Consider the following 24,622-nt stretch of genomic DNA (forward strand, 5'->3'; position numbering starts at 1 on the left):
GCGGACAAGTGCTCCTTTTGTGCTCACTGACCTCGCGTCAGTGAGGGGCGTGTTGGTGCTAGACTTCCATGTCGGGTTCATATGAGATTGCCCCCCCCCCCCCGTGTAGGACCATGAGCACATGGTGGAAAGCTCTACACTTCAGCAGATATGAGCTGCCCAGATGTGGGGTCTGCACACACCCCCCCCCCCGCAAGCTAGCTGTTGCATCGCTATGGAGATGTAGCCTTTTGTTGTAATTGGGCACGGCAGATTGCCATCATTACCTGTCTGTGCTGCTGGGGCCATTCTGCGAGCTCCATTAAACTGTGCATTCACCCCCCACCCTGTTGCGCCGTTTTGGTGTGGCGGGGGGGGGGGGAGGGGGGTCGCTGGTGAATTTCAATAAGCCCTAGAAGCCTTTGCAAGGTGTTCTGACATCAGGGCTCCAGCACACACACGCCTCCCCAGCCATCCCCCTCTCGCCTTTTCATCTGTCGATTGGGGGAAAAGAAAGGAGGGGGGGGCGAGGGGGCAAACAAAAAGAGCCCCTTTAAGGGGGCGAGTGCTCAGACAGCCTGCATTAAGCTAGCTGTCGTCTCAAAAGGCCAGATGCTGCATGCCGCTTTAAATAAAGTGAAAGGCTCCCTCCTTTCATTTGGAGTGTTACAGCACCACAGCCCTTCATCAGTGCTGTACATCTAGGGTGTCCACAGCTGCCCATACTGTGCTAAGATGGAGTGCAGGGCTTGGGGGCAGCACAGTCGGGCCCCCGGGGCAGTACAGTCGGGCCCCCGGGGCAGTACAGGCGGGCCCCCGGGCCCAAGGCCCCATGCCAGAGCTGGACATGCAGTGAGCCTCATTACGGATCCTCTCCCTCTTTGAATCTTTGCCAGGTCTTGGATGTTTGGTTAGGTGTTGGGCTCTCAGCAGCTCTTTGGATCATAATCCGGTCTTCGACCCTAAGAATGGTCTTGTACACTTAGAAGGTCTTTGAATCTCAGCTGGTTCTTAACCCCTCACAAGGTGCTCAGACCCTCAGCAAGTAGCACGCCTCTCAGAAGGTCCTTGGCCCTCAACGAATCTTGGGCCCTCGAGAGGTCTCGGGCCCCTATGTGTGGTGAGGTCAGCCTGTTCCTCCGTGCGATGACTTTTATCCAGTCTGTTCCATTTTAGCGAGAGCACATTGAAATGCACAGAAAGGAGCCTGACATGTATGGTGGTCTTCTGTGCGATCAGCAGACGGCCTCCACCGTCTGGTACATCACTTAACGAATGGGTTATGGAAATGGCACATGTACAGTATGACAAACGTTATTCAAGGGGGGGAAAGATGTCGTGTTGGAGACTGCATGCTCGGGCAGATCAGACCATCGCTGCAGTCAGCTGGTAGTGATTGTGTGGTCCTGACCCCAGGTCAGGGGGTCAGGTCACAAGGTCATGCCTTTAACCAAACACTGACGGCCCGGTTGTACTGCATCTGTATAACTGTCAGCTCCGGGTGAACGTAGTTACCTTTGGTGATTTCTGGAAGCCAGTAGAATATCTGTGTGAGCGAGCTAATCCCCCACCGTCTTGTTTCAGGTCGGGGAACGGCATCGCGTCCTTGTCACCGATGAGTCGTTCGACACCCGTTTCTTCGTGGCCCACAACAAATTCTACGAGCAGGTAAGTAGTGTCCCAGGTAAGCAGCAGGGGGCGCTGTCTGTGATTGGCAGGGCACGTGACCTGCTGCTTGCTCATCTACTTCCCTTAAAGTGCTGAGTGTAAAAACAGTGGCTTTTTTTATTTAAATGCATTGTGCTCCATCACCTGGCTTTGGTTGGACGTCGAGCGCATGCTTGCTGGCTCTCCCCTCTGTCCTACACCTGTTTGCTTAAAGCATCACTTTTAACGAGGCTTGTAGACGCGTCACAGTCGTCTGTCCATCGCCCAATAAACTTAATCTCTTCCTCTTTTATATTTTTTTTTATTACTTGCCAATATTTGGCTAGCCCCCAGTCACATTCCGGCATAAATCCTTCCGCACTGGGCTTCAAAGGAACCCCAGGAAAAAACTCTGCTCTGAAATGTCTTCAAATAAATCAATTTCCTCCCCATAACAGTCATTGGGAAGATGATTGAAGTTCAGGATTTTTTTTTTCCTGATAGGCAGAAATGGGTAGTAATTTTCTCCAGCGTGTCTCGGAGCTATGAACTCAGCTACAAGTGTCGTGTGGTTCTCTGAACATCAGGAAGCGGGGTGGGGGGGGGGGGGGGGGGGGGGGCGGGACAGAGCCTAGTCAGTGATGTCTGTAGCATTTCATATCCAGCCAGCCGTGGTGTGCAGCCCTTAATCACAACCTGTCACCTGTGTGTGTGTCATGTAATCGTCTGCATCGCCGGTCTTTAGCGGTCAGCCCTTGTTAAAATGAAAAGAAAAAAACTGATGGTTGGCTTTAAGAAAAAAACATTTTCTGGCACAGATGAGGGCAAAGGCTCTACTGAAGATCAGAACATGTCTCTTCAGGCCGTTCCAAGGAGCAGGGCTTTCTGGTCTCTCGGCGATTCATCCCTGACTTGTCACCCAGTGGAAAATGGCATTCTGGGAGCCCTGTTTGTTCTACCTGCAGCTTGAAGGGATGTCTACCATGCAGTGTGATGCATGCCTGCACAAGGGCTCTCCTGTACCCCCCGCCCACCAATGACCCCCACGGTCCCCCAGCCCCGAAACCCCATAAATGAATCACCCTGGATTCTTCTTACAGGGTGAACTGATCAAATGTAGAACATCTCCCCATCTCCTTACGACCAGCACTGAATTGCATTTGCAGTTTGGGCGCTTCTCCGGAATGTTCCTCATTGTGTCCTTGTTTGGGTGGCTGTTTCCAAGGCGATGTGGGTGAAGGAATCCTAACCCGTTCGGAGGGATGTGCGAGTTCAGGGAGCCGGGCATGTTACATACTCACCCTCCAGCCTGTGTTGGGTTTTTATGGAACGCCGCATTCGCTGGGATGGAAGATCAGTGTTTGGGCTCCAATGAGATCGAATGATCAAGCTGGGGTAATGTGATGAATAATAGCCACTCTGACCCAAAATGCTAGCAAATCCAGAAAGAAGCAGAGTTCTGGGGCCGTCTTATGGCTGAAGATTGATCTCTCAGCCACTGACACGAAGGTCTGTCAGACTGTGTGTCATTTACTGTTTCAGCAGTCACTGTAGTCTCATGCGGCTTTTCCATCCTGCAATTCCAATCACCTGCACTAAAACGCCGCAAACCGCTAGAAGGTTGGATGGATGTTTGAATAAGCAGCTATTATGATATAAGTCTTCAAATCCCAGTGCAGGATTTGCCCGAGTCACCCGCAGAAGCCCTTCTGCTTACTTAACAGCTATTTCCAGCAAGTCTCCAGCTAATAGAATGAGCTGACAGGACACAGAAATCATTTTAAAATGGAAATGCGAAGCCCTTCAAACTGTTTGGAGCTGGAATGGAATGGAGATCCAGCTCTTTAGCTGAGTGTGGGTCAATACTTCCTAGACATGACCTTTAAGATGCTAAGGTCAAGTGAGGTGCAATTGTCCGGCTGAGGAAAAAAAGATCGCCACATGCAGACTTGTATTGTGGCTCATTTTGTGGTGAGTCTGGCAGCGGTAAGGAGCCTGACCAGTGGAATATAGGTCTCATAAGTAAAGACAGAGATTCCCTTTCAGTCTCGCCTGGCCAGTGCTGCCTCTTCTGGTAGCTTAAGCCAAGAGGTACAGAATGGCCACCAGCTAGCCTTACAAAGGTGTTATCGAAATCCTTGGTTCAGGCTGGGATTCATATCATAGAAGGAAAAATGTAAAAAAACAAAAATTCCTTAATTCACGAGGCATAATTAAAATTAGCTGCGGCGCAGAGAAAACACATATTTAATTTTGAGTTAATTGAAAAACTTAATTGGCATCCGCAGACATTTGATAAGTCGGATGGATTATCATGCACATGAATATAAGAGCTCGACTTTCGTGTGTAAAGGACCCATTGTGTGCAAGTCTTTGATGAAGGCAATTTTGGTCTAAACTGTGTGTTTCTCAGTAGAGAGCCATTTAATCCAATTCGTGGTTCGCCCCTAGGTTGAATTTGCTTCACTGAAAAGTGCCTTGAATAGATCTTAAGCAGAAAAAGGAGTTTGTAATCTCACGGTACTGCCGAAAGATGTTTTAAAGACTTTGGTTTAAAGTGATGAGGCAAACCGCTAGGTTCTCGCTTAGGAATGAGGGGTAGGCTGTGTGCCTCAGGGGTAATTTGTGGTTCACGGTAAATATCTTGTGATCGGCTTCGATGTTCCGTGCATCAGCATGGCAACACTGGAGTGAGACGCAGCCGATCGATGCTTATCCACAGCTGCGCTGTCGGACAGCCGGCCACTTGACGTTCTGCCGTGAGTCGGGGTTGGGGGCGGGGGTGGTGGAGGGATGTGACCTTGCCGGCTGGGGTGGGGGGGGAGGGTCTGGGGACTCAGCTGACTAGCTTTGCTAATTTGTCCCAGAAATCTCAGACTCAGCACCATTGATCTCCATTGACTTAAAGGCGCCTCCTATCACATCGGATGGCTGCAAAATCAATGACGTTTTCCAGAGGCCATGGACCCAGAATACAGTCGAAACTTGCTCTTTACCCCGTGTCTTATCGGGGAGGAATCAGAAGTTTTCCCAGAGCCCTATCGATATTCCATCCTCTCTGCAGCTGTTTTTTTTCCCAGAAGCACCAGGGTGCAGCAGCCCAGACCAGATCCTCGACTGGGAGCCAGGCTGTTACTTTCATTCATGTAGTTTTTCCTGCTCGCCTCCTTCGGTTGAGATCAGCGCTTTTGGTCTCCTGTGAATTTCCCTCTGTAGCTCCCTTTCCCGATCTTGCTTTTGGCAGGTCCTGGTTCCGAAAAGCCCGGAGTTTAAGGGTAAGATGATCGAGGTGGACATCTATGAGACAGGCAAACACTTCATGAAGGGGCGACCCGTCGAGGCCGGTGAGATCTTCACCCCTTCCATTGCTCTACCTCTGAAGAAAGGGGAGGTATCCGGGCTAACACAGGTGAGTCCAATGAAACATTCTGGAAATTTCCCCGAAGGTCACCGGTAACATTGCTCTAATAAACTATTCTTTCTGTGTTTCTTTAGTTGCAAAGTCATGTTAATTATATTGCTGCAACATTTATCAGTGACCACATAGACAAAAGTCGGGTTGAGGTCTTAGCTTCCTTTCAGCTTTGCAACATTGAAACACAGATATTCCTGCATCTCCAAACACCATTAAAATTTAACTTTCCATTCCATTAAAATTGAATCTTCCGTGTGTGCTTGATTCTCCACACCGGATGCACGCCTGCTGCTGTTTTCCAGACTTTCTCAGAACCAAATCGATTATCTGGGCTGAGGGGCAGGGAGCGGGTCCTCCAAGGCCGGGCCAGGCCATGTTGTGGTAACGCCTCTGTGAGTCCCAGTGCTGAAGGCCCGTGTTGAGATAGTGCCTCTGTGAGCCCCGGTACTGAAGGCCCGTGTTGAGGCAGTGCCTCTGTGAGCCCCGGTACTGAAGGCCCGTGTTGAGGCACTGCCTCTGTGAGCCCCAGTACTGAAGGCCCATGTTGAGGCACTGCCTCTGTGAGCCCCGGTACTGAAGGCCCGTGTTGAGGCACTGCCTCTGTGAGCCCCGGTACTGAAGGCCCGTGTTGAGGCACTGCCTCTGTGAGCCCCGCTACTGAAGGCCCGTGTTGAGGCACTGCCTCTGTGAGCTCCGCTACTGAAGGCCCGTGTTGAGGCACTGCCTCTGTGAGCTCCGCTACTGAAGGCCCGTGTTGAGGCACTGCCTCTGTGAGCCCCGCTACTGAAGGCCCGTGTTGAGGCACTGCCTCTGTGAGCCCCGCTACTGAAGGCCCGTGTTGAGGCACTGCCTCTGTGAGCCCCGGTACTGAAGGCCCGTGTTGAGGCACTGCCTCTGTGAGCCCCGCTACTGAAGGCCCGTGTTGAGGCACTGCCTCTGTGAGCCCCGCTACTGAAGGCTCGTGTTGAGATAGTGCCTCTGTGAGCCCCGCTACTGAAGGCCCGTGTTGAGATAGTGCCTCTGAGCCCCGGTACTGAAGGCCCGTGTTGAGGCACTGCCTCTGTGAGCTCCGGTACTGAAGGCCCGTGTTGAGGCACTGCCTCTGTGAGCTCCGGTACTGAAGGCCCGTGTTGAGGCACTGCCTCTGTGAGCTCCGGTACTGAAGGCCCGTGTTGAGGCAGTGCCTCTGTGAGCTCCGGTACTGAAGGCCCGTGTTGAGGCACTGCCTCTGTGAGCTCCGGTACTGAAGGCCCGTGTTGAGGCAGCGCCTCTGTGAGCTCCGATGCTGAAGGCAGGATGTGTATCGGGTTTAAGCGAGCTGGGATAGAGTAGGTGAGAGCTCTTCAATGTGACGCTGAGTCTCGCTCAGCTTTCCGGTCATCGAAAGCCACCTTCGCTGTCATTTATGGAACCCAGAGGTCAGCACTCCCGAACAGGTTATTAAAGCTGACAGTTGCAGCGGTATTCCCAAAGTCAGTAAAATGCAAACACACACACAAACAGCACTACTTTCAGATGGTCTCTCACCAGCGTCTAAGGACAGTGGGCTCACCACACAATAGGTGCAAGTAGTAGCTGAGATTTCCAGTTTGCTGTGGAAATGCAGCCCACTGACCATCTACATTGTATAAATTAGCAGGCGCTTGGGCTGTCGTACGCAGTCTGCGGCAGCAGTTCACCCACACCATATCCCAACGGTGGGCGCCCTGAGGCCCTGTTCCTCCAGGGCGGAAGTGGCTCCCTTCGTTTCCTCTCAACAAACCGGAAACAGGAGCGGGAGAGTTTACCATCAGCCATTTTCACCCATAAAGCCCTCTGAGAGTGATCAACTTAGTGGAAATAATTAAGCCTCTTAATTAACTTTTTTTAAATCGTCCGGTAATTAGGCATGGGCTGTAGCTGGCTAACTGCTGAGAAAGGTAACATCCAGGGCGGGGGAGGGGGGCGTTTCCTTTACAGCCCATTAGCCCACTCTCCCATAAACCCGCACGCCTGCTGAATCGTTTGCTGATCCCGCCTCTCTGATGATGAAAAGTAATTATTACGGGACAGTAAAGGTCAAAACACCGGCTTGACGACACTTTTGGCAAAGGCGGGGGTTATAACTTCCCTGCACGCTTCGGCCGGACCTCTCAGACACTCAGTCCAAACCATTCAAAGCAGAAACATGATGTCATTGCATGGCTATTTTGCGAACATGGCCGCCTTCCAGACATTTCTTATATAACATATATATATATCTATATTTTTGTATGTTCTGCCGGAGCTGGCAGTAAAAGGCCATGGAGTGTGAAATTAAAATGTGTCTCACATTTCTGTGCATCATTTGACGTCCTTCCCTCCGGTACAAATGTTCTTAGGTGTCCGTCTGAAAAATATCTCGGAGCTGCTGATTAACATACGGGAGAAAAATAGCGACAGTTTATCCAGCCGTATAATTTCCAAATTGCTGCGTGTGCACAGCCCAGCGAGCTCTGCCCCCTCTCCGACCCTCCCCCTGCCGTTAATAATATCTGCACGGTATTAGCGCTGTTTTCCTACTTTATTACTCAGGACAGGAATCTGCTCGCTGAGGGCGCCCCGACCGTTAGCGGTAACGGGATCCAGCGTGGCCCTGGGGCCCGTGTTTGCTTAATAAACTGCTCCCTGTACCACTGTTTCTGTTCATTTTAGGAGCCCCCGCCGGCTCTCTTAGAGGGGCCCCCCAGAGGGGGGAAAGTGAGACTTTTGCACGGAATCTAGAGTCTCAGATGAAACACACACACACACCGTTAAAAGTCCTGCGAGGGGAGAACTGACAGTCTGAATGGGTGAAATTATACTGGTTTGGCTGGTCGTGCATGGCTTTGAATTGGAGTGGGGGGGAGGGTGCTTTGAATATGCATTTGTCGGGGAGAAGGTCTACAGTGTATAATTGCTACTTTATTATTAGATTAGATGGAGAATTAATCAGTGGAATGGAAATTAAGCATGATAGGGGAGTTTGATTGGTATAGAGATGTGTGAACTGCATCGGTAGTGTGGTAAAGGGACCATCTGATGGAGGAATAGTTTTTAATATGCATTTGTGGGGTAGAAACTCCTACGATATATCACTGCTACTTAGCTCAGAAGGGGAATTGATCAGCAGAATGGGAATTATGTCTGATACAGGTACTGGGATAGAAACACAAATCTAAGTGTGCAATATGAAGGGGATCTTCTGAAATGGGCGTGTTGTTGTGTGAGGTTTCACAAAAATTCGCAGGCTACGAATATCCATAACCTTCAAAGTCACCTGCCGCCCGGGTGTTGGTTGTACGAAATGTCGATTACGAGTAGCGTTACTTTCAGGAAAGCGCTCGAGTGTTTTAAAAGCTCTTCTGATTTATTGACTTTTTTATGGGATGTGCGGAAGACTTTCCTGCAGGTGTGGAGATCACCGCAAGCTTCTGTCATACTTTATGAATTCAGATATAGTAATAATAGTCTCTCCACCGGTGTACTTCTGATAATAATAGTTATGAGTGACTTGAAAAATATTCACAGATTTACCGAGATTCACCTGACAGCACATAATGGGGCATCCGCTTGTTGCTGGCCATGGCGAGAGACAAAGAATGGTAATTAATTCAGGATCTGCATTCGCACCAGTCTGTGGAAATGTGTTTTAACGCATATGTCCGCACTCGGTTGTTGAACGCAACGGTTTCTGTGTCGAGATTTCTCGGGGCGTCCGCCGGCTTTACCTGGTCAGTTTCCCATAGATACGGTTGGCCTCGCTCCGCCGCTGCATGGATTCCCCTGGTCTCCACACCGCAGAGGGACGGACAAGAGGAACCTTGAAGGTAGTGGTTGAGTAGGGAGCCGTCTCCGCTACCATCGGCTAGAGGTGGTGAAATAACTGAGGTAATATCTGACCTCTTCAGCGTGGGATTAATCTGCAATAACCAGAGAAGGAACTGAAACTGTATATTAGGGAGTGTGTGTTGTATGTTTGTGGGCTTTTTCGGGTCGGGTGTGTCAGGAAACTGCCCGAAGGGGAGGTAGTGGACGTTCTCCTTTTATTTTTTATTTTTTTGCACAGCGGAAGTTTCCGTGTCAATTGGGGGGGGGGGGGGGGGGTTTGTGATGGAACATCAGCTTTTAGCCGAAGCTGTCTGATCACCAAAACACCGTCCTGAGTGCAGGCAGCCGGGTTTCCATGAGGTCCTCCTGTGATCCTCTGCGATTTCCCATTTCGTTTCTCATTGCACCCCCCTGGCCCGTCGCGGGGCTTTTGGTTACCATTTCTGGTGACACTTTTTTTTTGTAGCTTTTAGAAAAACTCAAATTTCCGCAGACGTTTCCTCCGGCTCAGACATTCCCGTAAGGTTCATGCTGACTGGGTGCGATTCCATTCACGCGCTGAGGTGCATACTGGGCAGGTTTAAGTCTGTTCTTTGTCCTGTGCTGGTCAGTTAATAAACATGCCTGAGTGTGCAGTTGAGAGCGGCTGATTTTGGACGGGGGGGGGTCATGCTAAGTAAACTGTTCGCCAGAAGTTTAATCTGGCGTTTCAACCAAACAACACACAGCGTGCTGGTAGCCATAGCGATGGGGGTACTAATGCCAGTACTAACGGTGTGAGAAGATGGGTGTTAAGGAGGGGGGTGGGCACTCCTATGTAGCCAATCCCAAACCAGGGTCCCGGATGACAGCAGAAATATTCACGTGCAGTGTCATAACCAACCCTTCAGATTGAATTCATTTAAATATGAATGTATATGCACGTTTACTGTACAGTTCGCTATGTAGCCATGTCACGCTCTTCTGTAACATGTTTTGGAGACGCCATGGCTCCTCTGAGTTAGAGTGAGGACATCGTGCTCTGTGGTAACAGCCGGGGCGCCGCCAATCTGACACCGCATGCCCGCTGGTCTTCACGCCAACAGGCACTCGCCGTCCTCGCATCCTGCCCAAGATGCTCCCGAGCTCTGCTTTGTGATCAGTAAAGAATATTGTTCACATATGACATTATATTAATGACATTTACGGAGAGGTGGAAGTCTTCTGGAGGTCCTGGAAGACGTCCTCTGCGAGTTTTCAGGCACTTAGAGCCACCTTAACCCCCGCGGTGGGACCTGCACGCTCCATTCGCGGGGATCGATGGCTTGAGTCTGTTGCACGCTGCTCACGGTGGTGTTGATCACCAGCCTTCTGGAACACGACAGACCTTGATTTCTAAAACCGCTTTTAAACAAAACAAGATTGTAAATCGCAAAAAGCCATCGGGAGTTCATAGCTTTCTGGAACGTGTTCCCAGAGCCTGAGAGCTGCAGCTGTCCTGGGGGAGATTCGGGGGACCTTGGCTCGGATCATGTACAGGGTGTGTAATGTGGCCCACGACTGGGGTCACCGGAGGTCTCGGGTAACCAGAGACCCTCGAATTGGGGGCCATCGAGCCGTCGGAGCCGCTGACTCGGGTTCGTGTGCCCCCCTACCCAGCAGGGGGCAGGCTCATTCCCGCGGCTGAGCTCCGATTGCGCTCTCGGGACTCACTGGGAGTTTCTCTGCTTGCTTTGGCTTCTGTCATGTTGTCCACTGCCAGGTTTCTCTTGAGATGGTGCCAGAGCTGGAGGGATGGGCTCCTCTGTTTGCTCTGTACAAACTTGATGGATGAGGTACATGGCATTACATATTTAATAAAAATACAGGCGGTATCCAAGAGCCCCTTGTAGCTGTGCATGTGAACCAGTACTCAGCCTCTAAGGATCAGTACTCAGTCTGGGAGAATCAGTACTCAGAGTGCAAGGATCAGTACTTAACCTGTAAAGATTACTTTGTATCAAGTAAAGATCAGCACTTATTGTTTAAGAATCACTACTCAGCATTTAAGGATTACTACTTGGCGTGTAAGGATTAGTACTCAGCACATAAGGATCAGTACTCAACATGTAAATATCAATATTAATGCATGTAAGGATCAGTACTCAGCATGTAAGGATCAGTACTCAACATGTAAAGATCAATATTAATGCATGTAAGGATCAGTACTCAGCACGTAAGGATCAGTACTCAGCACGCAAGGATCAATACACAGTGCGTATGGATCAATACCCACCCAGTAAAGATCAATACTTGGCACACATGGATCAGTATGTATAAATTAGTACTCCGTGCATAAGGATCAGTACTCAATGCTTATGGATCAGTACTTTTTTGCCATTAGAAATTCATCTTGGGTTAAAATTATGCACTGCTATTTATTTTCTTAACAGCACTGATGAAAAGGGCTTTCAGGTGGGGGCCGTTCCTTTAGCTTTTGAAGTGCGCAACAAACTACCCTCCCCACCAACCACACACACACAGGTTTGTAATTATATCTTTGTGGGGACTTTACGGTCATTTCTCTGTGGCAAACTCTAATCCCAACATGACCACCTTAACCCCTACCCAGCCCTAACCTTAACCGTAAGTAACCGAACAAAATACAAGACTTTTGGCATTTTTAGTTTTTTGATTGCATTCACAGACCTTTGTGGGGACATGAAAAATGGACCTCACAGTGTCAAAATGGTCCCCACAATGTAATATCCACATAATACTCACACACACACACACACACACACACACACGTGCATCGACAGTCACCTTGATAAGAAAAAGTACTATGGCCATTGTGTCAAGCTGGGGAGCTCATTACGGCATCTGCTCACCAGCAGCGGTCTTTTCCGATTGGGGGTGGCATGGTGGGGGCAGGGCTGGGGGTGTTCTGAGCACACTTACAAATGTAAGTACCCTGCACTCAGAGCAAGAGAGAGAGAGAGAGAGAGAGAGAGAGAGGTACACCTTGGAATAATCAACCCTTTTCAAATAGTTGAATCCAAAGCTAAAATTTTGGGGATTGGAGGGAATGGTTTTGGGTGGGGGGGCCGTGAGGGGCATATTTCATCTGGCACATTGACAAATGAAAGAGCTCCTGAATCCCGCCATGTCAAATTGCCGGCTCCCCCCCCCCCCCCTTCCCCCCCGCATTCGTCTTCCTCTAATTTATCCCTTTCTGTCTGTTTATTCTTTTCAAGGTCTTTTCGGTGGCAGCGGTGGTGCTGGGAGGTACCAGCCCTGCCACGGGAGCCACCCATCCCCCCCCCCCCCAGCCCTGCGTGTGCATTATGTATGTCAACAACATGCTGCGATTCGGTGGGGTGGGGGGTGGGGGTAAATAAATCACGCGATCAGATCTGCGCTAACAGTGGCCTTACCGGGTGATGCCGGGGCGCTGGCGTTATCCGCGGGGCCAGTGACGCTTTAATAATTCACCGGTGCCCCCACCTCGACCCCGCAAACACCTGGAACGGCGGAGCAGCTAATTGTCGCGCGTTTCCCCGCCCCGCCTGCCGCCGCGACGCAGGTATTGCCGGCCCTTTGCATCATGCAGACTGACAGCTCCTCGGAGACGCCGCCGGCTGCTGCCCGGCGACAGCGGATCGCCGCACCCAGGCCTGCCGCCGAATCGCTCCGAATCGCTCCTCCTGGCTTCTGGGTCCGTTTCCACTCTTCAGGTTTATTTTTAATCTGATGGCTTCCTCCTCATGTCCTTTTCCTCTCCTCCTCCTGGTTTTTTCCCTGTTGAATGTGACATTTCAAGATGCAATCCTTACTGTTTGTTGCTGTGCGGTTGCGTTATTTGATGGTTTTTTTTTTCACTTTTTCCTCGAAATACTACAGGCTTATTAGAGGGTCGCTTTAATTTAGCCGCTCTCCTTAGCGGCAGTGAGACCGTGGAGGCAGTGTGGTTATGTTGCGTTAACTGGAGGGGGCTTTAATGGTCCTGGTTTGTGGGAAGGTGCTGAAAATGTGGGAAACGCATTCATTATTAACATGTGCCCCCACCCCCTCCTGTTGACCAGAATTTAGATGGGGATGGTTTCCTTGGAAAGCCCCCCCCCCCGTTTCCGATGGCCCCGTCCAGTCTGGTCTCTTCAGCAGATGAGCATTTTGTTGCAGTACCCTCACTCATCAGCGGTCCTAGTTCTCTCGGGTGTAACATCTTTAACGCTGAACCGCCAGACCCGGGGGGGAGGGGTGATCAGGGATATAACGGCACACGGAAAATCAAATTAGCAGCAGAAGCTGGATCGTTTCTGGGTTTCTTTTCCGCCATTCCCAGTACGGGATGCGGCCCCCTTTATTTCCCTGTTTAATCACGTCTGCCAGGCAGCTAAGGATGGTGATTAATCATCGGCAGCCGCATGCTGTTTCCCGTTGCAGTGTCAGGCCTTCCAGCGAAGGGGGAGCTGTTTGGAAGGCGGTAGCCGGGCAGGAGTGCAGGCTGCGATGCAGAAGGGGCAGAGGCTCCCTTCGTTCCCCAGTGGCTGTGGGCCCGTGACCCTCAGCGATGACATCGGCGATGAATTCGCGGAACGCGCTGCTTAGCATTCCTCGTTTTTGGATCGCCGCCGAGTCTCTGGCATCTAACTTCACCTCGATTCAGGAAGGCTTGCAGCCAGGGCACTGGGCAGGGGGTGTTTGTGTGGGGGTTAAAGACACACCATCCCCTTTAAAAGGCCCCTGAAGAGGGCAGGTGTGCTGGAAGCCGTGCGCACACCCCCTAGAGGGACTGGGCAGTGGCCGGGGAAGCTTTCAGCGCTCGCAGATTGAGAAACAAGATTGGACTGAAATGTCACTGGGATTGGTGGCAGCGGTGCAGAGGCATTTGGTCTGTCTGTCCATCCTGGCTGCCGATTTGGTGTATAGTTTGGTCAACATAAATATTTTGCCTAAAGACTACTTTACACGAATTCAGCTTTGTTTCCTAATATAGATTTATGTACTGGGACGCCGTTGGGTGTTTCAAGGTGCTCCAATCCCTCTGGGTCCCACGTGTCCACGTTTGTTTTCTGCCAGAGCCACCTGACTGGGATCTAATCAATAAATCCAGAATTACGATTGCTTTAAATTCTGCAGGAAATGTCTACAGGTGCTCATTCAGCTGCGGGTTAGCCAAGCAATCTGAGGTGGTACAAAAAAAATAAAAAATAATAAAAAAAACAGGCTGCAGATTGATGGATATGGACCCATAACCATAGTACAAGTTGGAAATCCAATTCATTTTTTTTTTTTTTTTTTTTTTTTACACAAGTATGAAGGTATGAAACGTTGAGTTGTGAGGCATTCTGGGTAATTGCCTCCACTAGCGGAATAAATAAGACCTTGCTAGCGGCAGTAATCCTGTCTGATGGAGAGAGAGCTTTCCCTGGAAATAACTTTGTGCTTGTGTGACGGACAGCGAGGGGGCAAGCTTGCACAGTCCATAATCCTGTTTAGCGTCTTTAGCGTTTAGCATCCTTGCAGTCAGCCAATGGCCAGGTGACGCGTTGGGTGGCAACTGGGCATCGTCATGACAAAAAAGGCGAGAAGCCCAGAATTGGAGGTAAAGGCTTGAGGCGCGGGGGGGGGACAGAACTGCTGTTTTCTCCGATGTCACGCCGGTGTGATTGCGGCAAATGTACTTGCCTGTGTTCAGGCAGCTCATTTGCTCACATTGTTGTTTAATCTGCCGTCTGACTTTCTTCCTGTGAAGTGTCCACTCCGGGTCTTTGGTCCTACTGACTTCTGAAAACACAGCGCAGTTAGTTTCTGACAATTAATCTGTACATTATAATTAATGTGCATGCTGTAATTGGTAAATGAATATGTTTTTCTACAGAGAAGTACATTTTACGTTGATGTATTCTCCCTGCATACGTTTTATCAGTTTGAAGCAGTGTTTGATATCAGACGGTGTCGACTGAGTGCCGGTTAAAGGTGCATGAAAGGCGTTCAGTTAGCTTAGCAAATTTTCCATTAATTAAACTCTAGAACACTTTTGTGGGTAGGAATGCTGTTTAGATATTAAAACATTTATGCACTAATAATAATAATAATAATCTGGTGCCCTGTGATAGGTTGGCGCCCCATCCTGCCTTGTACCCGTCGTCCCCCCCCCCCCCCCACCGTGAACCTAAGTAGGACAAGTACGTACAGAAAACGACATTTCTTCCATACATGAAATGCGGCTTCAGAGTCAAAGTGCTTCAGATACGTGAATTAAATAAAACCTGAGAAGCAGAACATGTAGGTCAATAAAATTATAGAAAGACGGAATACATCTAAAAATAAATATGTGAGATTAAATAAAAGCTAAACACTAATAAAGTAATTAAATACCATAACATATAAAGGAATGAAAAGGTTAAAATTATAAAGGTATAAGCCAGAAAAACTGGAAATATTGTATTTTTCTGGATATCCTAGTTACTAATTGCGCACACACTTTCGTTACTTTATATATTAATGAAAGCCTCTTGAAATGCCCCCTCCGTACAGCTATGTTTGGTGTCTCCACCCTGCTTTGGTCGTGAAGCATCGTCCTGTTGCGACAATCTTACACATGGAAATTTGCCCGTGACACATCTGCATTAGTGCTGAGGTGGCAGAATCGCAGCCGCCAGCCCACGTTTCACAACGTCGCATCTCAGGATATGCGTGATGATGTGAGTTGTGCTGCAGCAGCGTCACGTTTAAAATGATTTGTTTTTTTTTTTTTTTTTAATACTCTGACTCATGTTTGAGTGACACGCTGCTGTTTCGCAGTACGGGCTGGCTGACTAAATGCGGCAGTCTGCAAGCCATGCGCTGAAAGCTGTGTGTCAGCCCCAAAGTTTATCACTGAATAAAGAGGCTGTTTCTGCTGCTCCTGTCACTGGGACTCTCGTGATGGTGTCGCTGGCACAGGCAGATTTTGGATCCTCAAAAAACATATTTGATAAATATAAAGAGATCTGGAACTGAGCAGCGCAGTGGTCTTCTCCCACAAGCCCTGGACACTTGCATCTGTCTTAGTCTGTCTGCCTGCCTCTGTATCTGTCTCTGCTTCAGTCTCAGGCTCTGCCACATTCTTTGTCTGCCTCAGTTTCTGTCTGTCTCTCTCTGTCAGCCTCTGTGTCTCTTTCTGACAGCCTCTGTCTGTCTCTCTCTGTCAGCCTCTGTCTGTCTCTGTCTGTCTCTCTCTGGCAGCCTCTGTCTGCCTCTTTCTGACAGCCTCTGTCTGTCTCTCTCTGTCAGCCTCTGTTTGTCTCTCTGTCAGCCTCTGTCTGTTTCTCTGTCAGCCTCTGTCTGTCTCTCTCTGTCTGGCTCTTTCTGTCTGTTTCTGTCTCTCTCAGCTTCTCTCTCTCTATCAGCCTCTCTCTTTCTGACATCTTTCTGTCCAGCTGTTTGTCTCTTTCTCTGCCTGCTTCTGTCTCTTTCTATTAGCCTCTCTTTCTGACAGCCTGTCTTTCTCTCTGTCAGCCTCTGTCTCTTTCTGACAGCCTCTGTTTGTCTTTCTGTCCGCCTATCTTTCTGATAGTCTGCCTTTCTTTCCCGCTGTCTGTCTCTCTTTTTGTCAGCATCTGTCTCTCTTTCTATCAATTTGTCTGTCTGTCTCTCTGACAGCTTCTGTCTGTCTCTCTATCAGTCTCTGTTTCTCTTTCTGATAGGTCTGTCAGAAAGGAACCCAGAGGCTATCTCAGTCTCTGCCCACCTCGGTCTGTCTTTCTGTCTGCCTCTGTCTTTCTGCCTCTCTGTCTCTCTGTCACATTCCTCCTTTCCAAGGTAACACTCCCGCGCAGCGCTAACGCGTTGATTAGTCACACATTTCGGAGTCCCGCTCTTCGCGAAGTGTGTGTGCACTAGGTGTCACCGTGGCGCGTCAGGCAGCAGGATGCCGCTAAAGGCAGTCGCAGATGTGAGGAAAAGGCGCTTTAAGGCTTTGGGCTCCAGCTCGAGCAGGGGTTCGGTTCGACACGCTTCTCTGTCCCTCCTCCCTTCCTTGTGTGAGTCTGGTGGATCAAACTTCACTAGTTTAAACATAAAAAACAGTGTGAAATGCCTGAAAACTTCAGGACAAGGAAAGCAGGCAGAGTTTACAGTGTCTCTGAACTGTCTTTGTCAGTGAAAGTCGTCTTTTATCAGCTAAAAAAGGAGAAGTGGGATCAACTCCTGTGCTGTCGTATCTGCACTGTTCTAGCCTCACATGTCCTGGTATCTGCTCCTTACCTCCGTGTGATTTTCCCGTCTGTCCGGCTCTCTCCGTTCGGCAGAGCCCGCATGCCGGGTGGGTGTCCTTGCACCCCCACCCCCCGCCACCATGGCAACGGGAAAGATGGGTTGAAAATGCAAGCACTAAGCACAGGGGGTGAAAGGGTAGGGTTGAGGTATAGACCCCCATGATTAGAACGTGTGCATCAGAAGTAGGTCATGTTGTCAGAGGCATGTGTCAGCAGGGGTGGCGAACGCCTGTGCATATGTAGTGAGTAGGTGTGTGGGGGTCGGGACACTGGGGGAAGGGATTACCCCCCCTTGGCTCTGTCTGTACTAAGGGCTGCTGGGAGGGCTTGCCTCGCAGACGGTGGGATTTCTAACGACGAGCTTTCGTTTTCTTACATCCTAAATCGAGTGTTTAATGGAAATTATTGGGCAGGATCTGTGACTGACTGTGCTGTCCCAGGTATGTGGTTGCTGTGCCATGCCGTCCCGAGCATGAGGTCCCCAGTGTCCCTGTTGCCTGTTACTTGCTGGATTCACTGTACTCCTTCACAGCACTTCTTCACTGCACTCATTCGTAGCACTAATTCACTGCACTCATTCATAGCACTCATTCACTGTAGACTTTCACTACACTCCTTTTCAGCAATCCTTCACTGCACTCATTCATAACACTCTTTTACTAAACATCTTCACCGCACTCCTTCACAGCACTAATTCTCGCCACTCCTTCACTGCATTTCCTTCACGGCACTCAATCCTTAACTACATTTCTTCACTGCACTCATTTGCAGTACTCATTCACTGCAGACTTTCACTACACTCCTTTTCAACAATCCTTCACTGCACTCATTCATAGCACTCTTTTACTAAACATCTTCACGGCACTCCTTCACAGCACTAATTCTCTCCACTCCTTCACTGCATTTCCTTCACGGCACTCAGTCCTTAACTACATTTCTTCACTGCACTCATTTGCAGCACTCATTCACTGCAGACTTTCACTACACTCCTTTTCAGCAATCCTTCACTGCACTCATTCATAGCACTCGTTTACTAAACATCTTCACGGCACTCCTTCACAGCACTAATTCTCTCCACTCCTTCACTGCATTTCCTTCACGGCACTCAATCCTTTACTACATTTTTTCACTGCACTCATTTGCAGCACTCAGTCACTGCACTCATTTGCAGTACTCCTTCCCTGAAAATGCACATGGATGCTGCTTTACCTAGTCGGGAGTGAGACACCCTTCTTGGAGTACACACTGTCATGAAAGTGTGCTACGCACTCACTCCCTTTACAGCCACTTAACCTGAGTTGCGTTAGAGGACAGTGTCATTTTGGACTCTTAACCTCAGGGAGGAGGAGGGAAAAAGATGAATATACCACAGAAAGTCTATCAGAGAAGAAGTTGGATTATGAAGGAGAAGCTTCCTTGTCAGATTTGATAATGATAAGTAACCCCCTCAGCTATCTGTGAAAAAAGGCCTATCTTCCGGTCTAAAGCCTGCTCAAACAGTAACCTCCCTTAGTAGACCTCAGTGATGCTGGAAGCCTCCAGTGACAGGGTCCCCCTCCCCCCCTTTGAAAAATGGAGATTACGCTGCTGGGTAAAGCAGAGGATGTAGGTAAATGCAAATATAATATAAACTGCCCATAGTAGAAGCTTAATCTCCGGTGAGGTTTGCATTACCACGTAACTGTGGCTTGGTTATTACAATTACGGTCTGAACGCTAGTGAAATATTGACCTCATAACATGGTCCTCCAGATTGATCTTCCATATTTAATGTGTGCGTTTCCTCCCCCATTGATGAATGCATTATTGGGTTGGTAGTCTGCCCCCCCGCCCACGTCTCTCTTGTACCATCTCTGCCATGAATGAAGCGTTAATGCAGCAGTGCGTTATGCGTTAGTGCTGATTATGACAGGGAGTCTTGGGGTAGCTGCCGGAGTAGCCTGCTGTTTACTCTGCGGTAATTTAACACCGTTAAGGTGCCTTCAGTGACTGATGATGGATGAGTCTTGTGCTCTTTGCTCCCCGGGCGTCTCTCAGCAGTGACATCGGCGTCATGCGGCCCCCCCGCCTGGTCTCCCCCTGTGAGATTGTCAGCAGCTTCGGGGCCTCATGATGGGCAGCGGAGCTATTTACCACCGCTCGACCCACGCATTTGTGCGGGACCCCCGAGGTTTGGGGGCCCCCTGTTGGATACAAACTGTCAGTACACTAGAGGACCATTTTTCAGTGGGGGCCTTGGAAACGACAAAGTCACCCCTGATGATGAGCCCCGGGTCACGGGAGAAGGACCGTTTCTGAGTGCAGGATGGAGGTCATCTCCAATGTACGGCCGATGATGGAGCCAGAGGCGTTCTGAAAGGTTGCAAAAATGTGGGCCTGCGGTTACCGTGACGACTTCCTAGGATCTCCTCCCCCCCCCAAATCACGTCTTCATACTTCATACCAAACTGCCTGTGTTACACTGTGTCTGTTCTTTTTGGAGTAGGGACACGTGACTTTGGTGAAGCAAGCATATTATATTGGGGTGGGGGGGGGGGGTGCATAGAGAACTCCAGATACGAACGTGTCTGACCACCTGCCTCTTTACCTCTTACTTCATCTTGTCTCTAAAATCATATTTACATTGTTTGCTTATTTATTATTGTCGGTTTTCATACAAGAAGGAAGACTTTACACAGCAGATACGCGTGTATTTTTCACATTGCTACTGCGACTATGCATAACAGATGAATAAAATTCCAGTGTGTAGCGCAAGGAGCAGAGCACAGACCAGTGTGCACTGACATTAAGCAGCAAGTTTTTCCATAAGGCCATAAAGGATTAGTAATTAAGGAATTACATTAGTTCGTCTCAAAGGTGCCAGCAGACCTAATCCAGTGATTACAGGCTTTGGGTCAGACTGTAAGCTTAAGAATATATTCTGTCGACCCGCTACAGCGTTGGGGCGTCAAGCCCCACATCATGGCTAACTATTCACCGCTAATTGCAGCTTGTTTGAGTTTCTGATTAATTCTCTCTCTCTCTCTCTCTCTCTCTCCCTCTCCCTCCTCCAACAGCAGTGGGTGACTTCCTGTCAGAACGGCACCATGCCGGGGGGGTCGGGTCATTCGTGGAGCCTGAGTGGCATCATGCTGAAAGTGCTGTCTGTGGGGGTTGCCCTGATGGCAGTTGCGCTCGCCATTACCATGAAGAAGCTCTGGTGAAGCCCCCCCACCTCCCCCGCCCCCCCCATTCTAAGCTGGGAGAGCTCTGACTGTCAGATATTTATTTTGTTTTTAACAAAAAAATATGAGGGACATGAGATTATATTTTTGGTAATGAGTTCCCATAAAAGTAGGCCTTCCTATTTCAAAAAACACTTTGTGATGTTTGTTCAAAGACCTGTTTTCCATTGCTTTTAATCGCAGTCTGTTTGCCCCCCACCCGCAACAGCAAACACTGATATTAGATTCTTTTTTTAAATCTTAGCCGTGTTTTATTTTCTGAAGCATATTGTCTTACCTTGATAGTTCCTCATATTTTCTGCCTCTTTTTGAGAACTTACAGCATCCAATAAAAGCCAATTTCACACAATCCTTTACTGCCTCTTGTCTTTTATGTTGCTCCTGGTTTCTGTCCCTGTAGGAAGGCTGCTGATGTGTCTTGTGTTCTGATCCACTCTCTGTTACATGCTGGTGTTCTGTGTCAGGCTATATCCCCGCCATCAATAATGTATCATACCTCTGTCCAGGTTTAAATTTCACCCTGTTACAGTTGGAGGACTGGCGCACTGCTTGATACACTGTGCTGTATCCCCTCTTGCTTCAGTTTTGGTTCCCCCAACACCATGAGGACCAGATATGTTTAACTACAAGCTAATTAGCGGCTCGCTAATGTACGATTAGCATGAAAGTCCTTCATCTTGAGTTATTCACAATTGTCCTCCGCTTCGGTTTATGCAGGATTCGAGTCCCACCCTGGTGGTCAGTAATTCCTTATCCTCTCTCACTGCTCTGAAAACGGTAAGTGTGTTTATTAGTTAAGCTCGGTGGGCCGAATGGCCGCCTCTCGTTTGTAAATTTCTTCTTTTATTTCGACAGGCGACACTGTTTGCCCAACACGCTGTCTGGAAGGGTGATGTTTTCTTCCCCGGTTACAGTGATATCAGTGTGTAAGAGTAAATCGACAGCTACACACGACCAGCTGGTCTTGCTCATATGTGTGTCCCGGTTTTGTTTTTTATATGATGAGTGGATAGCGTAAGATGAACCGATGGCATCCGATGCGTTTTATACGTAGCTGTCACGCTACGTAGAGCCCAGTGTTTGGTGATGCACCTCTATTTCCTGTTCTTTGTGAGCTAATACATGTTTTTCAACATACACTCTGCTATCTTTGCACGTTTTGTTTTTTTAAATTGGGGGGGGGGGGGGGGGGGCACTGTGATGCTTCATGCCGATGAGAATCTGCTAGGTGTCACTCTGGATCATATGTCACATCCCACCGACGTACCCACTGTGCAGGACTTTGATACATGCTCCAGCGTAACATGGTGGGCCATCGTGATGGACGAGGCGGGAGCAGAGGATGTAGGCTTCTGACGGAGGTGAGTGTCCTCGCGGGAACGCCTCTATAACAGCTGCTTTCCGGCACACCGGCAGCTGGAGCTGGAGGTGGGAGATGCTACCCAGCAGGCTGTTAGCGCAGCCAGCGGCTCCCCAGCGTGACTCCGTGTCTTATGAGGGGGGTCCCACTGGGGCTCGGGGCTCCTTAAAGGGAAGAAGGACCACAGTCTGAAGAGTCGTTTGTCAGCCAGGGAATGATCCCGGGAGGAAGGGAACGCCGACGGATTCTGCTGACGTTCCCGTGTCAGATGGGGTGGAAGCTGGTCCTCACTCCACTCAGCTGCTCCGTGGTACTTCTGGAATCTTCTAGCCTGTGTCTTGCCTCCTCCGTAGCACCCAGCTACCATAATCCTGGCAGCTTGTTATATATTTTTTTTTTTACCGGTTCGCGATTGTTGGGCTCCGCCGAGAGCACGTGGAATGACCCACACGCGTGTTCCTTTCATCACGCGTGTTCTTGGCTGCACTCCGCTACCTAATGAGTGCCGTTTCTCTGAGGATGTGACCTCGTTTGGGCAGATTCTTCTCTGATCTGGATCTCGAGACCAGCTTTGATACCTCCAGGTTTCCACAGGAAGGATGGGGGCAGGCAGTGAGCTATATCTCTTTGTTTATGTTTTTGTAGAGAATAGACTGGGTTTCAATGCTGTAGGCCTGTGGTAGGGATATTGGGTCATTAGAGCATTTTGGTACATAAAAATACAGTCAGCTCCTATGCAAGTGTTTGAGCTCATCTGTTAAGTATAAGAGATGTAATGATTTTTTTTTTCTGGTTGACAGGATGTTGTTGAAGAGGCCAGCATAATTAATTAAAAATTTGACATATTTTCTGTTGACAGTGTGACAGCTATGAATTCTTAGAGGAGTCCGCTGTTTCTCTAAAACACCTTTAATTGACAGACCACAGTATGTGACATGTTGAGTCTGGGACGGGAGGGGCAGAGGCGGGATTGGGGGGGGCTGGTGGGCGGGGGCTCAGGTGGAGAGGTCTGATTGGCAGGTGTAGTGGGGCTACGTGAGAGTACATCAAACCCCTGTTTGTTCTCCATAAATAGCCCTGCCAAGGGGGGCTTGTCAGACCGGCAGGGAGCATTTCCTCCTTATTACTCCAGCGATGTTGGACTTACATATGCATGTTGCGGACTTGGTGTGGGCTCTTGGAGGGCAGCGCTCCCTCTGCCCGCCATCCCGTCCTCGTGTGGCGCCAACCTGCTACCTTTACAGTTCATCCCGGGCACTGAGAGTTCATTGCCCCAATGGCATTTTGCTGATAGCTCCTTTCAGCAAGATTGTCACTTGGCTGAGTGGAAGCTGATTAGCTTATAAACACAGGGGTCTTTATTTCAGGGTGTGGTTATGTCTTTGCGCAGCGACCGTTTTTCAGCATCGGTATGTTGGGGGTGGGGGGACATGAGTGTGTTTGATCACTGAGCCACTGCTGATGAATGGCGTCACTCAGGGGGGCAGAGGTGTTCAGCACCTGTTTGTTTACCTCTCATTATTCCCACATTTGCTATTCATATTGCCTCAGTAAATGTAGGAAATAGATAATATATCTGTTTGCTCATCCTTTATGGATGTCATTATATACACATCGGTTCTCTTATTTTTACAAATATCTGTCACATTGTTGCGAAGAAAACGTGGATCAGTGTGCATTGATATTACGCAACAAATTCTTCAATGACAAAATGGATTAATAATTAAGGAATAATATTGTATGATTTGGCACGATGGTATATTTATGTGTAGAAACAGCCCCCCCTCCCCCTCCAACCAGTGACGCCCTACACGGGCCAGCTGTGCGCGTCCACGGCGTGGTGGCAGCTGGCTGCGTTAATGCTCTGCTGCGTGCTGCGCCTTTCAATGTGTGCTGGGCGCCCCCCACCCTGCAGTGCAGCGTCCAGGCCTGAGACGGCACTGTAAGCCATAGGCAGCTTTCCATCGCCCCCCAACCCCGCCTCCCCCCTCCTTGGCTGCCCATGCCGCGTAACCATTTATGAAATTTCGCTGAAGAACCCCCCCCAATACTGACTATAAGCACTTCCGGCATCCCTCTACGAATGTCATGGATTCGGAACGTACCATCTGAAAGTGGGTTTTAATAGTAATTTCTTCATGGAATAACCATTTGTGGGAATATATTAAGTTCGACACGGTTGATGCTTAAGCAGACAGCTTTGCCAGCCATTTATTTGATCTAAAAATCGGCAGTTGGCTTGAATTCCTGCTTGTTCCTAGTGGCTTAATGGGAATGTTAAGCAGAACATGATGAAAATACTAATGATGTAAGTGAATTTACTCATCTTTAAGCAGGCTTCGACCAGAGTCTCCGTTAGCAAGTCCACACCATGTCCCAAAGTATCACGGCACCTCCTACACTGCAGTCCTTCTGCAAGCAAGTGATTTGGGAAGATGGCACTACGTGAGTACTAACGTGTTTGCTGGGAGTTAGCGCGTGTGTGTTCGTGTGTGTGTTTACATCCATTGGCCGGTCATGAAATCCGCAGCTTTCAAGATACATTATTCCCATTCCGGTGAGCTGGAACTTGATGACAATAGACAATCAGGACTGACAATCTGTAAGCCTCTCGCCCACTGAGAGTCCATTCGGGCGCCTGCGATTCGTTCGGCGGACGCTCTTTGTATACGCTCCGACCTGCAAATTGAAAGCATCATGTAATTCAATCAAACTCAGCCACGTGGAGCACACTCTAGATTTATTACGGAGATGCTTCACTTATTCATACTGAGGGTTAGCTTTGGAGGACGAGATTCCTCTGCTACCAACATCGATTGGAGAAAGGAAACACAACCTTGATTTTGAGGCTGATCGCACGTTTGCAACCAACTACATTCTGTATTTCCTTTTTTCCTTTTTTCTTTTTAATCAAAAACCACTAAATGAAATCTGACACGATTCCAGGA

At 49.1% G+C, this 24,622-nt stretch overlaps 1 protein-coding gene across 1 annotated transcript; it reads left to right on the plus strand.

The window, feature by feature from the left end:
* The first annotated feature begins 1,534 nt into the window (after positions 1–1,534).
* On the plus strand, positions 1,535–20,663 carry LOC125748358 (threonylcarbamoyladenosine tRNA methylthiotransferase-like). The gene is made up of 3 exons (XM_049024393.1): positions 1,535–1,647; positions 4,871–5,035; positions 20,147–20,663. Exons 2-3 carry the CDS (start codon positions 4,907–4,909, stop codon positions 20,291–20,293), a joined length of 276 nt encoding a protein of 91 aa, XP_048880350.1. The 5' UTR covers positions 1,535–1,647; positions 4,871–4,906; the 3' UTR covers positions 20,294–20,663.
* Positions 20,664–24,622: the final 3,959 nt, after the last annotated feature.

Source organism: Brienomyrus brachyistius, chromosome 9 (genome assembly GCF_023856365.1).
Source record: "Brienomyrus brachyistius isolate T26 chromosome 9, BBRACH_0.4, whole genome shotgun sequence".
NCBI lineage: Eukaryota > Metazoa > Chordata > Actinopteri > Osteoglossiformes > Mormyridae > Brienomyrus > Brienomyrus brachyistius.